The sequence below is a fragment of the Xenopus laevis genome, chromosome 9_10L, assembly GCF_017654675.1.
Source record: "Xenopus laevis strain J_2021 chromosome 9_10L, Xenopus_laevis_v10.1, whole genome shotgun sequence".
Lineage (NCBI taxonomy): Eukaryota > Metazoa > Chordata > Amphibia > Anura > Pipidae > Xenopus > Xenopus laevis.
The window spans coordinates 124,479,442-124,496,170 of NC_054387.1; the positions used below are offsets into that span (position 1 = coordinate 124,479,442).

The following is a 16,729-nucleotide window of genomic DNA, read 5'->3' on the forward strand; positions in this document are numbered from 1 at the left end:
TAATATTGAAGTGTAAAGTTTCATTTTTTACCTTCTGAAGCAGCTCTGGGAGGGGGGGGGGTCGCCGACCCTGTAAACTGTTCTAAATGGATACATTTAGTTGATACATTTCTTATCTTTGTCCCTGCTGAGCAGAATCTCTGGGTTTCATTACAGGCAGCTGTTAGACTTGATACAATTGTTGCTAATACTCCAGAGAATCTGCTGAGAAATGGATCAACTCAATGTTGCAAAACTGTAACAGTTTAGAGTTTGCGCCTGAATTACTGAACTGCCAGACTCAAACACCAGAGACAGGAACATTCAACTTTAAACTTAGATTTTGGGAAAAAAACATAAAAAATAAAGAATGAAAAGTAATTGAAAAAAGTCTTTATTTCTGGGGAACAATCTAAAAACAACGGAATTGAAAAAAGTGTTTGGAAGGTGAACAGCCCCTTTAAAGGCATTAACTGAATCAGCATCACAACATCACCCGGCAGTGCATTCCACAACCTCACTGTCCTGACTGTGAAGAACCCCCTACGTTGCTTCAAATGAAAGTTCTTTTCTTCTAGTCTAAAGGGGAGGCCTCTGGTACGGTGATCCACTTTATGGGTAAAAAGGTCCCCTGCCATTTGTCTATAATGTCCTCTAATGTACTTGTAAAGTGTAATCATGTCCCCTCGCAAGCGCCTTTTTTCCAGAGAAAACAACCCCAACCTTGACAGTCTCCCCTCATAATTTAAGTCTTCCCTCCCTCTAACCAATTTAGTTGCACTTAGTCTCTGCACTCTCTCCAGCTCATTTATATCCCTCTTAAGGACTGGAGTCCAAAACCGCCCCCATACTCCAGATGAGGCCTCACCAGGGACCTATAAAGAGGCAGAATTATGTTTTCATCCCTTGAGTTAATGCCCTTTTTTATACAAGACAGAACTTTATTTGCTTTAGTAGCCACAGAATGACACTGCCCAGAATTAGACAACTTGTTATCTACAAAGACCCCTAGATCCTTCTCATTTAAGGAAACTCCCAACACACTGCCATTTAGTGTATAACTTGCATTTATATTATTTTTGCCAAAGTGCATAACCTGCATTTATCAACATTGAACCTCATTTTCCAGTTTGCTGCCCAGTTTTCCAACTTAGACAAATCACTTTGCAAAGTGGCAGCATCCTGCATGGAACCTATAGTTCTGCACAATTTAGTATCATCAGTAAAAATAGAAACAGTACTTTCAATGGCCACCTCCAGGTCATTAATAAACAAGTTGAAAAGCAAGGGACCTAGTACAGAGCCCTGTGGTACTCCACTAACAACACTGGTCCAATTAGAAAATGTCCCATTTACCACCACTCTTTGTAGTCTATCTTTTAGCCAGTTCTCTATCCGGGTACAAATACTATGTTCCAGTAGGCTGAACATTGAACAATACACACAGGATATTTCAAAGAAAATAAAAGTTTACTACTCCTCAGTCTATTCAGACCCCTCTCCTATTTCAATTCCAGTCGAATCAATGCATGGTTGCTGGAGTAATTTGGGCCCTAGCAACCAGATTGCTGAAATTGCAAACTGGAGAGCTGCTGAATAAAAGAAAAATAATACAAAATGAAAACCAATTGCAAATGGTCTCAGAATATCACTCTCTACGTCATACTAAACGTTAACTCAAAGGCCGACCACGACCAGCCCCTGTTGAAGCCTTTAGTAACACCGTCACAGTGGGGCGAAAGCGCCATTCAGATTTGGGAGACCTGGAGCAACTGGCATAAAATGAGTGGCCCAAACTGTCATTGTAATCTGTCAGGCGACGCTCCTCGCTGTGGTACCAGTAACAATGACCAGTAACAATGACCAGTAACAATGACCAGTCTGGCTTCTCTTTCATTAGGGAACTAAATGGCAGGTAAAAAGCTTTTGCTGTGATTGGTGCAGATTTCACTCAGCTCTAATAAAGGCAAAGTAAAGCCACACGTAGGGCATTTTGGTATAAATTATTGATATCCAATAAACATAACAATATGGATGAAAAATAATCTTTAATCAAACTGTACTGAATGGATATTTTTAATAACATGTTTAATGTATTGTTATTATAATGTTTTCCACGTTATGCTGCGCCGGTCTGTTACTTCACTCAGTACAATGTATCCCGTCATTCATATCGCTACGTGTCTCCGCCCAATTTTGATGCGACGCAACCCCGCCCCCTTGCTCTGCGCGCTTTCTCCGCCCCCGTCGCCATTTTGCGCAGTGAACGCCGGCTCCCGTCCCGCTATTTTCCTACAGAATTTTCCCGCCTTCCCGCTCGCTTGCCGGAGAATACTCACTGGATCTCTCCCTGACAGAGGCCTTGGAGCACGGAGCTACCGCGGGCAATTACTAGCGACTCGTGTGCACCGGATGGCTGCGGATTGTGTTTGGTGACAGCTCCCGGAGACCAGAGAGGAGGAGGAGCCGCCGCTCAGGTGAGTCCCAGACAAGATGGCGGCCGCGAGCTGACTGCCTATTGCCGGGTCACTTCCCCTCTCTACGCCGGGTCCTTTCTCTGTAATCCTACACGTGTCCTGCCTCCCCTCCCACCAGCCCGTGTGTATGTCGGCTGCTTTCCCTTCTCTCACTGCTTTCCCTTCCTACCTAATTGCTGAATCTCTTTCTCTCTCTCCCTAACTGACTGCCTGTTCCCTACCAACATGCCTCCCCCACTACTTACCTTCTATTTCACTCACTAGCTAAATGCCTCCCCTTTGCGTCTCCCTAACAACCTAAATACCGGCTTCCTCTGTCTAAATGCTCCACTCGCTTCTATTTCACTACTTATGTAAGTGCCACATTCCTGCCCTCCTAAATGCCACCTCTCTTGCATTACACTGCCCTCCTAAATGCCACCTCTCTTGCATTACACTGCTCACCTAAATGCCACCTCTCTTGCATTACACTTCCCTCCTAAATGCCACCTCTCTTGCATTACACTCCCCTCCTAAATGCCACCTCTCTTGCATTACACTGACCTCCTAAATGCCACCTCTCTTGCATTACACTTCCCTCCTAAATGCCACCTCTCTTGCATTACACTGCCCTCCTAAATGCCACCTCTCTTGCATTACACTGACCTCCTAAATGCCACCTCTCTTGCATTACACTGCCCTCCTAAATGCCACCTCTCTTGCATTACACTGCCCTCCTAAATGCCACCTCTCTTGCATTACACTGCCCTCCTAAATGCCACCTCTCTGCATTACACTGCCCTCCTAAATGCCACCTCTCTTGCATTACACTGCCCTCCTAAATGCCACCTCTCTGCATTACACTGCCCTCCTAAATGCCACCTCTCTTGCATTACACTTCCCTCCTAAATGCCACCTCTCTTGCATTACACTTCCCTCCTAAATGCCACCTCTCTTGCATTACACTGCCCTCCTAAATGCCACCTCTCTTGCATTACACTGCCCTCCTAAATGCCACCTCTCTTGCATTACACTGCCCTCCTAAATGCCACCTCTCTTGCATTACACTGCCCTCCTAAATGCCACCTCTCTTGCATTACACTGCCCTCCTAAATGCCACCTCTCTTGCATTACACTGCCCTCCTAAATGCCACCTCTCTTGCATTACACTGCCCTCCTAAATGCCACCTCTCTTGCATTACACTGCCCTCCTAAATGCCACCTCTCTTGCATTACACTGCCCTCCTAAATGCCACCTCTCTTGCATTACACTGCTCACCTAAATGCCACCTCTCTTGCATTACACTGCCCTCCTAAATGCCACCTCTCTTGCATTACACTTCCCTCCTAAATGCCACCTCTCTTGCATTACACTGCCCACCTAAATGCCACCTCTCTTGCATTACACTGCTCACCTAAATGCCACCTCTCTTGCATTACACTGCTCACCTAAATGCCACCTCTCTTGCATTGCACTGACCTCCTAAATGCCACCTCTCTTGCATTACACTGCCCACCTAAATGCCACCTCTCTTGCATTACACTGCCCTCCTAAATGCCACCTCTCTTGCATTACACTGCCCTCCTAAATGCCACCTCTCTTGCATTACACTGCCCTCCTAAATGCCACCTCTCTTGCATTACACTGCCCTCCTAAATGCCACCTCTCTTGCAGTACCCTGAAGTTGAGGCTGGGAGGGCTCAGTTGTATGATGTTGTCAGGGCCACTAATTACAGTTCCACATCATGTACTCACTGTCACGTCATTCATACAAGGGTCGGCCATTCCTCTGCACACACTGTTGCTTCTACTTTAATGGCAAATCCCTCTCTATAAATGTGAATAAATCACTTTCCCACAATGGAGTCACTCACAAAGCAACACTGGGGAACAGCGTTCAGCTCTCTGGCTTGAAAACCTTTACTTTACTGGACATGGCCAGGACTAGCTGAATGTTTATTTAAGTCTATGGGTTTATGTGGCCAAGCTGCTCTGAGTGGTCCCTTATCTGTTATTGTTTTCAAGCTCTTCTTGCCTGAAGCATGGACTGCTAGCCCTCTGTCTGTGCCGGCTTCTTATTATAATGTCACATGGTCCTTGTCTCTACCCTCCCCCCTTTATTATAATGTCACATGGTCTGTCTGTAGCCTCCCCCATTATTACAATGTGTCACATGGTCCTTGTCTGTAGCCTCCCCCCATTATTATAATGTCACATGGTCCTTGTCTGTAACTTCCCCTTTATTATAATTTATCACATGGTCCTTGTCTGTAGCCTCCCCCCATTATTATAATGTCACATGGTCCTTGTCTGTAGCCTCCCCCTTTATTATAATGTGTCACATGGTCCTTGTCTGTAGCCTCCCCCCTCTGTGAATGGAAGAGTCTTCTTTCCCTGTGTGCCAGCCATCTCTCCTACCTAAAACTGACCATACATATTGAGGTGGGCAATATTGGGCTGAAAGGGCCCAATGATCGGGTCACAACGAGGAGAAACTGGGCAGTCGGATCAAATGACTTTCCATCACAAAACAAGGAGATAAAAGCAATTATAGCAGCAGAGTTTTTTCCATTTTCTTCCCTAATTTGCAAATGCAAATTAGGGTTTAGTTTGGTATTTGGCCGAATCGTACACAAAGGGTCTGGCCAAATCCAAAATAGTGTGTTCGGTGTATATGGGGGCTGCCATATTTATTCAGCAGGAGTCCGTTAGCATTAGATTAGGCTGGTTGAAAAGGGACAGCCAGGTTGGCAAAACAGTCAGGTTTAGGAACGTCAAGTAACAATCACAAAAGGTGATGAAAATGATCAACATGACCTATAAGTAACTTTTGCTGTACATTAATATTCTGAAGAGTAGTTTTTGTAGTGTCCGGTTCACTTTAAGCTTAAATATTAGAAAAAATAGTAGAAAATAAAAAAGAAATTGGAAAAGGTATTTGTTTCAGGTACCCCATAACTCAATGACCCCATCTAAAAATAAATGTGTTTTTAATGCTCTTCTTTCTATTCAGTCCCTCTCCTATTCACATTCCAGTCTCATATTCAAATCAATGCATGGTTGCTAGGGTCATTTGAACTTTAGCAACCAGACTGCTGACATTGCAAACTGGAGAGCCGCTGGATAAAAAGCTAAATAACACAAAAACCACAAACAATAAAAAAATAAAAGCCAGTTGCAAATGGTCTCAGATTCATCACTCGCACATTATACTAAGTTAATTCACAGAAATAATAAGCTCAAGTTCAACCTATATTTTCTATAAGGCATTTAGCATATTTAGAGTTTTAGAGTTTTTATATTGTTATATTATTTATTTTCTTTAGAAAAAACAGCTAAAGGCCTTCATCCAGATATCGTGCTCGCCCTTTTTAGCCGATGACCTGGGTTTATATACCCCAGGTCCTACTCTCCTGGGTTCGCACAATCTTGACACAATTACTATAAACTTTGAAAAAGACAGCACTCGCCAAAGTAGACGAGTGGCCCAGGTGCATCGCCCCGACCCCGTAGCTGAAGGAGGTGTGCAATCAAAATCATATATGTTGGCCAGCATTCCGCAGTCCACTCATCGGGTAAAAACTTCAAGTTTATTTCAGTAGATTAAAAACAAATCAATCCTGACACGTTTCGTATCACAGATAGGTGACTATGTATCTGTGATACGAAACGCGTCATCCTAAGTTAACTCAAAGATGAACAACCCCTTTAAAAAAGACAAAACATGAAAAATGAAACATCAATAGAAAGTAACTGAAAAAAGTCCATATCTGGGGAATTATCTGAAACCAACTGAATTGAAAAAAACAATCCCTATAAAGCACTTTTTAGTGAAATTCTTTTCAACTGTTCTTTATTTATTTTTTTTAATTACTTGCCAGCTTTCAAAGGGGAGGGTCACTGACCCCAGCAGCCAAAAAACAATTTCTCTGTGAGTTTTTGCTAAACTTGTTAAGTTTTTTCCCCATTGTTTATTGAGGACTTCTCTTATTCATCTTCCTGACGTCTTTTCACCACCACAGGGGTTGTTAATCTTGCAACACTTTTTTTTCAATTCAGTTGGTTTCAGATAATTCCCCAGAAATAGACTTTTTTCAGTTACTTTCTATTGATGTTTCATTTTTCATGTTTTGTCTTTTTTAAACGGGTTTTTCCCTTTGAGTTAACTTAGTATGATGTGCGAGTGATGATCTGAGACAATTTGCAACTGGCTTTTATTTTTTAATGTTTGTGGTTTTTGAGTTATTAAGCTTTTTATTCAGCAGCTCTCCGGATTACTATTTAAATAATGTAGTTGATATGGTCTAATTTACCCTAGCAACCATGTATTGATTTGAATAAGAGACTGGAATATGAATAGGAGAGGGGCTGAATAGAAAGAAGAGCAATAAAAATGAGCAATAACAATACATTAATTTTTAGATGGGGTCAGTGAGTCAGAATAACTCAAAAATAATAAAAAAAAAATAAATCATGAAGGCCAGTTGAAAAGTTGTCTAGAATTGGTGATTGTAGAACATCCCTTTAAAACCACTCCGGTTGACTGGTGTTACGGACTCTGTAACTGATCTAAATTGATACATTTAGTTGATTGATACATTTCTTATCTTTGTCCCTGTTGAACAGAATCCCTGAGTTTCATTACAGGCAGCCGTTAGACTTGATACAATAGTTGCTGATACTCCAGAGAATCTGCTGAGAAATGGATCAACTACATGTTGCAAAATTGTAACCGTTCAGAATCTGCACCTGAGACTCAAACAACAGAGACACAAACATTAAAATAAACTTCAGTTTTGGAAAAACTGTAGAAAAAAAACACATGGAAAGCAATTGAAAAAAAGTCTGTTTCTGATGAACAGTCTGAACGAGACAGGAATGGAAAAAGTGTTTGGAAGGTGAACGACCCCTTTAAAGGAGAACTAAAGCTTAACTAAAGAAGTAGCCAGAAATGTTGTACATTATGTTTTATTCTGTACCAGCCCAAGGCAACCACAGCCCTTTAGCAGTAAAGATCTGTGTCTCCAAAGATGCCCCAGTAGCTCCCCATCTTCTTTTCTGCTGATTCACTGCACATGCTCTGTGCTGCTGTCACTTACTGAGCTTAGGGACCCACTCACAATATACAGTACACATAGAATAGAAATGTCACAATATAAGGCTGATTAGTAATTAATACACATAATTACTACATGGCAGCACAGAAACCAGTGCAATTAGCATCAGAATTTAATAATCAGCAAACCTGTAGCATCAGCTTATATTACAGGGGAAGCTCATTTTCTGCTGGATAATTAGTGACGAGCCCTAAGCTTAGCTTCTCAACAGCCAATCAGAGCCCACTGAGCATGTGAGTGTCACAGACACTTTCCAAGATGGTGACCCCCTGTGACAAGTTTGAAGTCCTGGATCATTGCTGCTATTGACAAGCTGAAACTTTAGGCTGGGGCAATAAGTTCAGTATATAAATATGGCATTTTTTGCCACATTCATTGGTTTGAATTGCTGGGCTACCTGGGGTTTGGGTCATAGTTTACTATTGTCTGTTTAAGGCCAAAGCCATTTAGTGTGAGGTTTAATAAGAAAGCTCATTGGCTGCCCGGGTTGCCCAGCCTGGTCACTACTCAGAGTTTAATCTATGGGTGTTTCTTATCTGCTCTTACATATTCTTTGCCTAATAACAATGTGTTCATGTGTAAGGGGGCCCTGGGAAAGGAGAGGGGTAATGCAAAGAGTCCAAGAACCACTGCTCTAAGTATGTTTAAAGGACCAGTAACAGCAATTTTTTTTTAAATTTGTTAGTATACAACGAAAAAAAAAAACTACAAACACACAAATTAAATTTTTAAATCGTTGAGTCTTTATTAAGAAATAACTTACCGAAACTCCGCTTGCGCTCCTCTTTAGAAAAGGTGATCGCGATCCATCGTGCGGTGCTCTTTTCTCCTCCCTGGCTATCTCCTATAAGGAAGGCAGGGAGGAGAAATCGATTGTTGCACGATGGATCGCCTGATCACTTTCTGAAGAGGAGCGCAAGCGGAATTTTGTGAAGTTATTTCTTAATAAAGACTTAGTGATTTCAAAGTTTAATTTGTCTTTGTGGTTTTTTTTTTGTTGTATCATAATGAATTAAAAAATAAAAAATTGTTACTGGTCCTTTAAAGGAAGAGTAGATTGTGTAAGAGGTTTTATTGGCCTTTTCTGTTGTTCCTCTGTTTTTAGCTTGCGTGGAGTAGTAATATAACCGGAATTCTTTCTTCTGATTATGAACGGCTGCATGTGATGTTGCACATTAGGGAGGCATATTGGCACGAGAAAGGAGGATAAAGTGATGCAACTATTGGAGACTGAAAAGTATTTACATGCACACTCAATCTAGTCCTATTTGCACTGGAACTGAGATCCTTGTTCATTGTACCTCTTGTGCAGGAGATTAAAGGGGACCTGTCACTCAAAAAAAAATTGTAAATCCTATTTTATTATATTAGTCAAGCAAAATGAACTTTTATTACACTATATAAATAATTTGAATCTCATTTCCATCAGTCTGGGAACTCATAATTATAACAAGCAGGCAGGAGCCATTTTGTGGACACTGTTATTAAGACAAGTCTTGTATCATCTCAGAATCTTGTTTGTGCACCAGAATGGGGGACCTGATGTCCATCCCCATGCACTGGCTACACCTTGAGGTGGGCAATATTGGGCTGATCCGATCGTAGGCCCTAGGGCCCAACGATCGGATCAGACGGGATTTTTAGTCCCATTCGATCGAGATCTGGCAGACTTTCTGGCAGATCTCGATTGGGGCAGCCCGTCAGGGGGGCCCCATACATGGGCCAATAAACTGCCAACTCGGTCTGTCGGCAGCTTTTATCGGCCCGTGTATGGCCACCTTAAGTCATAGAGGAGGGGCAGGCAATATTTGATTGACAGCAAAGATTTTTAAATGAATTTACAAAAGCTATGAATGCTTTCAAAATAAAAATAAGAATTTGAGTTTCATGTTTAATTTGAAAAGGACTTTATTATACAGCTTTTTATATCTGGGTGACAGGTCACTTTAAAGGAATTGTTCAGTGTAAAAATAAAAACTGGGTTAATAGATAGGCTGTGCAAAATAAAAAATGTTTCTAATATAGTTAGTTAGCCAAACGTGTAATGTATAAAGACTGGAGTGATTTGATGTATAACATGTCAGTCAGATCACTACTTCCTGCTTTTCAGCTCTCTTGATTTACACTGACTGGTTACCCTGGTTACCAGGCAGTAACCAATCAGAGACTTGAAGGGGGGGCACATGGGTCATATCTGTTGCTTTTGAATCTGAGCTGAATGCTGAGGATCAATTACAAACTCACTGAACAGAAATGTACCATGTGGGCCCCCTTATAGTCACTGACTAACTCAGAGTTATAGAGCTGAAAAGCAGGAAGTTGGATTCTGGCTGTTTTATTAGACATCTGTTCACTCCAGCCTTTATATATTACATTTTTGGCTAACTAACTATATTAGAAACATTTTTTATTTTGCACAGCCTATCCATTTACCCAGTTTTTATTTTTACACTGAACTGTTCCTTTAAGGCTTCCATCAGGGTTGTATAGGGAGTACTGCACACACAGATTGAAACATTTGAGTGACTTTTCTTTTTCCCTATTGGCCCCAGGCAGCCAGCAGGCTAATAATTGGGGCACTGTGGGGGTAGCCTGCTAACCAACTAATATGGGGCCCCATGATTACATGTGACTTTGCAATAGGGTGGTGGGTTCTTACATATGGAATAATCTGCTCCGGATTGCCTATGACTAAGTGATGGGTAAGCATGAAACGTGTTAGGCTCCATGAGGGGATATTTTAATATGATGGAATAAAAATTAAAATTTTAACCTTACACCATGCTTATGTTAAATTTTGTGTATGATATACCTCTGTTTGGTCAGTAGAGGTCATTAACATGCCATCAATTGATATTTACTACATATAATTCTCTATCCAAGGTTTCTTATATGTGTAATCTGTTTGGGTGCCTACGTCACACAGGAAGGTGTTATTTGATTTTTGTGAACTGTGGGGTGCATGTTGACATTCTACTGGGCCCAACCAATGGCACTGCAAAGCAGAGGTTTAAAGGAGACCTAAGATAACTAAGAAATCCCCAATCTTGTAGGCAACTATGAATAATATACAGTGCTGATCTTACATTGGACTAAAAACAGTTTATATTTGAGTATACTACACTGGTACATTTTTGTTTCTCCTTTAAGCATTATTTTGTAAAGTTCATAGTTCAAAGTAGTACCTGTATAAAGTAGCATGATGCAAAGAGACACAAGAAGAATAGTTGCCTGTGACAAATCTCCTCTACTGTGGGCAACTAATCTAAATATAAATGGCCTGTGGGTAATGTGAGCTCAGTCCCCTGGTGTTTCCTTGTGAGGCGACTTTTGGGAAAAATAATGCGACATACGGCAACATTTTGGGGGTTTAGAGGGACATGCTGACCACTAGTGGTTTTAGAGAAGAAATATAATTGTATGGCTATTCTGAAGCTTGCCATAGATGCAAAGATCTGTTCTTTTACTACTTTATTTGATCTGAATGGTTAGTGGCAGGTCGGGAGATGGGGAAGTCCGAATGATTGGATCTTTGCATCTATGGCAAGCTTAAGTCTTTGTTGATTGGCTCAATTTAACATTCAAGCAACATTTCTATGTGAATGAATGTGTAAAGCTCAGCTGTATCATGTAGTCTTCCTAGCAGCACATGAGGCCACTGCTGCAGTACATTAGATGTTTGTCTTTACAAGATTTGTTATCCCAATCCTCCCTGACCCCTGTTTTTTTTTTGCTGGCCTTTATTGCTCTTTACATGGGTTGTTCACCTTTACATAAGCGTTTAGTATGTATGATGTAGTGAGGGATATTCTGAGACAATTTGCAATTGGTTTCCATTTTTTATTATTTGTGGTTTTTGAGCTTTTTTATTCTGCAGCTCTCCAGCTTGAAATTTCAGCAATATGGTTGCTAGGGTCCTAATGATCCTAGCAACCATGCTTTGATTTGAGTAAGAGAATATAAATAGGAGGCGCCTGAATAGAAAGACGAGTAATAAAAAGGAGCAATAACAATAAGGGGCAGATTTATCAAAGGTTGAGGTGAATATTCAAATGAAAAAATGCGATATTCCTTCGATTTGTATGATTCGAATTTGGCCAAATACGGACCTATTCGATCAGACTAATTCGACCAAAAAAAAACTTACCGACTTAATTTTTGGTTTAGAATTACCAAAGGATGCGGTTTATATTTTTGTGCTTTGGCAGTGATTTTGTAATTTTGGCTTTTTTGTTGTGTAATTAACTTCATTCAATCAACATGGAAAATGCATTTAAAAATGTAGAAGTCTAAAAACAAAACAACTGAGAAGTCTGAGTCAAAGGATTAATTAGAAGTTTGATGTGCCATAAAATAGCTGTCCTCTGAGGGTTGGGGCAGAGAAGCAGACTCGGGGGGGGAGATTTCGTTGCCTGGCGACTAATCACCTCTTCTGCGTGGCAACAGTCTCCCCAAATTGCCTTCCCTCTGCTTGAATGAAGAATCGCCTATGCTAATACACTCATGGCGCAATCGATTTCTGAAGTCGCCTGAAGTTTCCTCGAGAGGCAACTTCGGGCGACTACGGAAAACGAAGTGCCGCGAGTGCATTAGCGCAGGCGATTCTTCATTCAAGCAGATGGAAGGCAGTTTGGACGACTAAATCTCCCCGAATCTGCTCGTTTGCCCCAACCCTGATTGCTACTCAATTAGTCTCTCTCCCTCTTAGATATATCACAGAATAAATAAATAAACTTATTTGGGAGCTGCCTTCTTGCCTAACTCATTAATTTTCCATTTAACTGATATACCCCCCACCCCTGAGGTTTTAAATAGCTTGACAAAAATATTGGGCTTTTTAAGGGCTCGACCCCCAACAAAGGCTACAAATCTGTGCATAAGAATTTGAAAATAAAGGATTTGCCATCATATTCAGCAGCTCTGTGCAGTAAACAGCATCCCAGCACTTTGGATTTGGAAATCCCCTTTAAACGGGTGAATTTTTAAGTTAAGCATTTTTTAAGTATGTGTTAGCCTTTCTTCTTTTTGCACCTTTTCAATTGGTCTTTTTTTAACTATGTTCTCATTTTCGTCCTCCTTTCCAGCTTTCATAATGGGGGTCACTGACCTGGGCAGACAAAAAACGATTGCTTTGTGCAGCTGCACTTTTTTTACTATTACTTTCTATCATGTCCTATACTTTCTGGATAACTGGTTTCCTGATAACTGATCCCATACCTATACTAGTAGTGATGGGCGAATTTATTCGCCAGGCATGGATTTGCCCGAATTTACGCACTTAATCACCTGCAGATATTTTTGTAAAACGGCTGCAAAAATTCGCTACGGAAAAATTCACTGTAAAAAAAAAATAAAAATTGTCACACGTAAAAAAAAAAGTCGTGCGAGTGTAAAAATTGTTATGCGCATTAAAATTGACGCGTGTCAAAATTATTTTGACACCCATTGACTTCAATGCGCTTCGCAATTTTTTGGCTGTTTCGCTAAGTTTTCGGCGAAGTGAAACGGGACAGATTCGCTCATGACTAATTACTAGTCCTTTTGGACATTTTCTCTTGATTTTGAGGCCAAGCCCAAAGGTCAGATATGATCACTGAGAATTGCTTGTTTGGCATCATCACAGAGCAAACATTCATTCACCTGCTTTGGACTAAATCAAACAAATAGGATTGTTCTGCTGAATTTGCTTGTACTGTACATTTACACTTCCCCATATTCATAAATGGTCGTCTGTAGGCTACATATTACACTGTCTATAATCTGCTTTTCTGAGTTTTAAAGGGATTCTGTCATGATTTTTATGATGTCGTTTTTATTTCTAAATTACACTGTTTACACTGTAAAATTTCATTCCTGAACCAGCAAGTGTATTTTTAGTTGTAATATTGGTGTGTAGGTGCATCTCAGGTCATTTTGCCTGGTCATGTGCTTTCAGAAAGAGCCAGCACTTGAGGATGGAACTGCTTTCTGGCAGGCTGTTGTTTCTCCTACTCAATGTAACTGAATGTGTCTCAGTGGGACCTGGATTTTACTATTGAGTGCTGTTCTTAGATCTACCAGGCAGCTGTTATCTTGTGTTAGGGAGCTGTTATCTGGTTACCTTTCCATTGTTCTGTTGTTTGGCTGCCGGGGGGAAAGGGTGGGGGTTGATACCACTCCAACTTGCAGTACAGCAGTAAAGAGTGACTGAAGTTTATCAGAGCACAAGTCACATGATTGGGGGCAGCTGGGAAACTGACAATATGTCTAGCCCCATGTCAGATTTCAAAATTATATATAACAATTTGTTTGCTGAATGGATTTCAGTGCGGAATTCTGCTGGAACAGCACTATTAACTGATGCATTTTGAAAAAACTATTTTTTTCCCCTATGACATACCCTTTAACTGTGATTGAATTTCTTTCCCTGACAGTGAGAAGTTAAAGCTACAGTGAGTGTGAGTTGGGTGGCGCTCTGGACTGGAGACTGGACGGCCTGGCTCAGAATGAGGCAGCATCCCAGCATGCACTTGAACAAGCCACAATCTCTACGGCCTCACAGGACAACAGCGCGGAGTCACCTGCAAGTGTTGCTATGCAGTCCTGTCCTGCCCCACACCAGCTGCAGGTATGCAAAGCTTCACTCAGCACAGCCTCACAGAAACTCTTTCTATAGGATGAGCCAGTTCATTTACTGCCCCCTTTCCCCTGGCTGTGGATATCAAAAAGTGCACCCTTGAGTGGCCACACGCACACATTTATGCACAAGTTCTAAGCACCGTATGTGGGCAATTCAGCAGTTAAAGGAACAGTTACACCAAAAAATAAGTGTATTAAAAGAGAAGGAAAGCTACCGAAGCAGTTTATTGCCAATAGATTAGCCACAATAATGCAAGCTATAAAACTATATTTATTATGCAGAATGCTTACCTGAGTAACCAGCTCTAGAAGCTCTCTCTGTTTAGGATAGCAGCTGCCATATTAGCTTGATTGTGACATCAATTCCTGCCTGAGTGGTAGGGGGAGAGTGAGAGAGAGGAGCAAACTGAGCATGCTCAAGCCCTAGCCCTGGAGGTTTATGCTGAAAACTGGAATTCTGATACAGAAGCCCATGAGTACACAATAGACAGAAAAAAAATGCATATTTTCAGTTTCCCGGTAGCCCCCAGTCATGTGACTTGTGCTCTGATAAACTTCAGTCACTCTTTACTGCTGTACTGCAAGTTGGAGTGATATCACCCCCTCGCTCCCCCCCCCCCAGCAGCCTAATTACAGAACAATGGGAAGGTAACCAGATAGCAGCTCCCTAACACAAGATAACAGCTGCCTGGTAGATCTAAGAACAACACTCAATAGTAAAATCCAGGTCCCACTGAGACACATTCAGTTACATTGAGTAGGAGAAACAACAGCCTGCCAGAAAGCAGTTCCATCCTAAAGTGCTGGCTCTTTCTGAAAGCACATGACCAGGCAAAATGACCTGAGATGCACCTACACACCAATATTACAACTAAAAACAATACACTTGTTGTTGAGGAATGAAATTTTTTATTGTAGAGTGAATTATTTGCAGTGTAAACAGTGTCATTTAGAAATAAAAACTACATCATAAAAATCATGACCGAATCCCTTTAAAATATAATGCAGTGTTGCACTGCACTAGTAAAACTGGTGTCTGCTTCAGAAACACTACTATAGTTCATATAAACAAGTTGCTTTGTAGCTGTGGGACAGCCATTAAAAGCTCCTGTTACATAGCAGATAACAGATAAGCCCTGTAATGGAATAAAAGGGGATTCTACACAGTGCATCTGTTAACTGCTAAGTATCCTGTGCCTTTTCTCCTTTTTCAGCTTGAATGGCTGCCCCCATAGCTACAAAGCAGCCTAATTATATAAACTCTAGTAGTTTTTATGAAGCAAGCACATAACTTTTACCAATGTGGAGCAATAGTACATTATATTTAAAGTGGACCTGTCACCCAGACACAAAAATCTGTATAATAAAAGTCCTTTTCAAATTAAACATGAAATCCAAATTCTGGGCATAGAGCAGACAATTACTATCACTTTCCATTCAGCACTTCTTAGATGTTACTGCTCTCAACACATTCCCCCTGTTCTTTTAACCATTTAATTGTGTAGCCAGGACATGGGGATGGACATCAGGTCCCCCATTCTGGTGCACAAACAAGATTCTGAGATGATACAAGGCTTTACTTATTAACAGTGTCCACAAAATGGCTCCTGCCTGCTTGTTATAATTATGAATTCCGACTGAAGGAAGCAAGATTCAAATAATTTATATAGTGTAATTAAAGTTCATTTTGCTTGACTAATGTGATAAAATAGGATTTTGAATAATTTTTTTGGGTGACGGGTCCCCTTTAATTGCTTTAAAATGATTTTCTTTTTTGTGTTACTGTTCCTTTAAGGGACAACTTTTTAGAGCTGCCTATTTGCTGTCCTGGATAGATCCTCAGATACCAGCAAGGTCACTATAAAGATATTTTTAGTTACATGTTTTTATTATAATTATGCGTGCTCAGAGACTCCTCACTTTTAAACGGTTATTTTCCTGCTTGTAGAGATACAGGTATTGGACCCATAATACAGAGAGCTCTGAATTACGGAAAGGCCATCTCCCATAGACTCCATTGCAATCATTTCAATTTACATTTTTTAAAATAATTCAATTTTTTTAAATAAAAAAGTAACTTATAATTGATCCCAACTAAGAAATAATTAATCCTTTTTGTTGGCAAAACAATCCTAATGGGGTTATTCCATGTTAAAATTATTTTCTAGTAGACTTTAAAGGTTTTTTTTTTGTTTTTTTTTTACGGAACGCCTAAACTCCCATGCCTGATTTTAGCCTATTTATTAATAAAATAATACTCAAACCTGAATTGCTCTACTTTTTCGGGCTTTTTTCCCAAGTTTCTAAAATATATCCCGATTTTTCCCGAATTGCTTGAATGTTTCTGGCTTTTCCCCCGAATTGCAGATTTTTTTTTTGTGTGTTTTTTCCCAGATTGCAAAAATTTGAACTTTTTCCAGATTTCTCAAATTTTTCAACTTTTTCCCCCTAATTGCTCACATTTTTTGGGCTTTTTTCCAAATTGCTTGCATTTTTCTTGGTCTCTTTTTTTTTTTTTTTTTTTTGGAATTGCTCAAATTTTACAAGGCTTTTTCCTG

The 16,729-nt window shown here is 40.5% G+C and overlaps 1 protein-coding gene across 3 annotated transcripts in view; it reads left to right on the plus strand.

Annotated features, from left to right (window-relative positions):
* The first annotated feature begins 2,198 nt into the window (after positions 1-2,198).
* Positions 2,199-16,729, plus strand: part of srcap.L (Snf2-related CREBBP activator protein L homeolog) — a 60,597-nt gene continuing 46,066 nt past the window's right edge. For all 3 annotated transcript variants that reach the window (XM_018236707.2, XM_041577412.1, XM_018236708.2), the window contains exons 1-2: positions 2,199-2,456; positions 13,967-14,160. In XM_018236707.2, the coding sequence (XP_018092196.1) occupies positions 14,128-14,160 (33 nt within the window). In that variant the 5' untranslated portion in view covers positions 2,199-2,456; positions 13,967-14,127. The remainder of the gene's footprint in view (positions 2,457-13,966; positions 14,161-16,729) is intronic.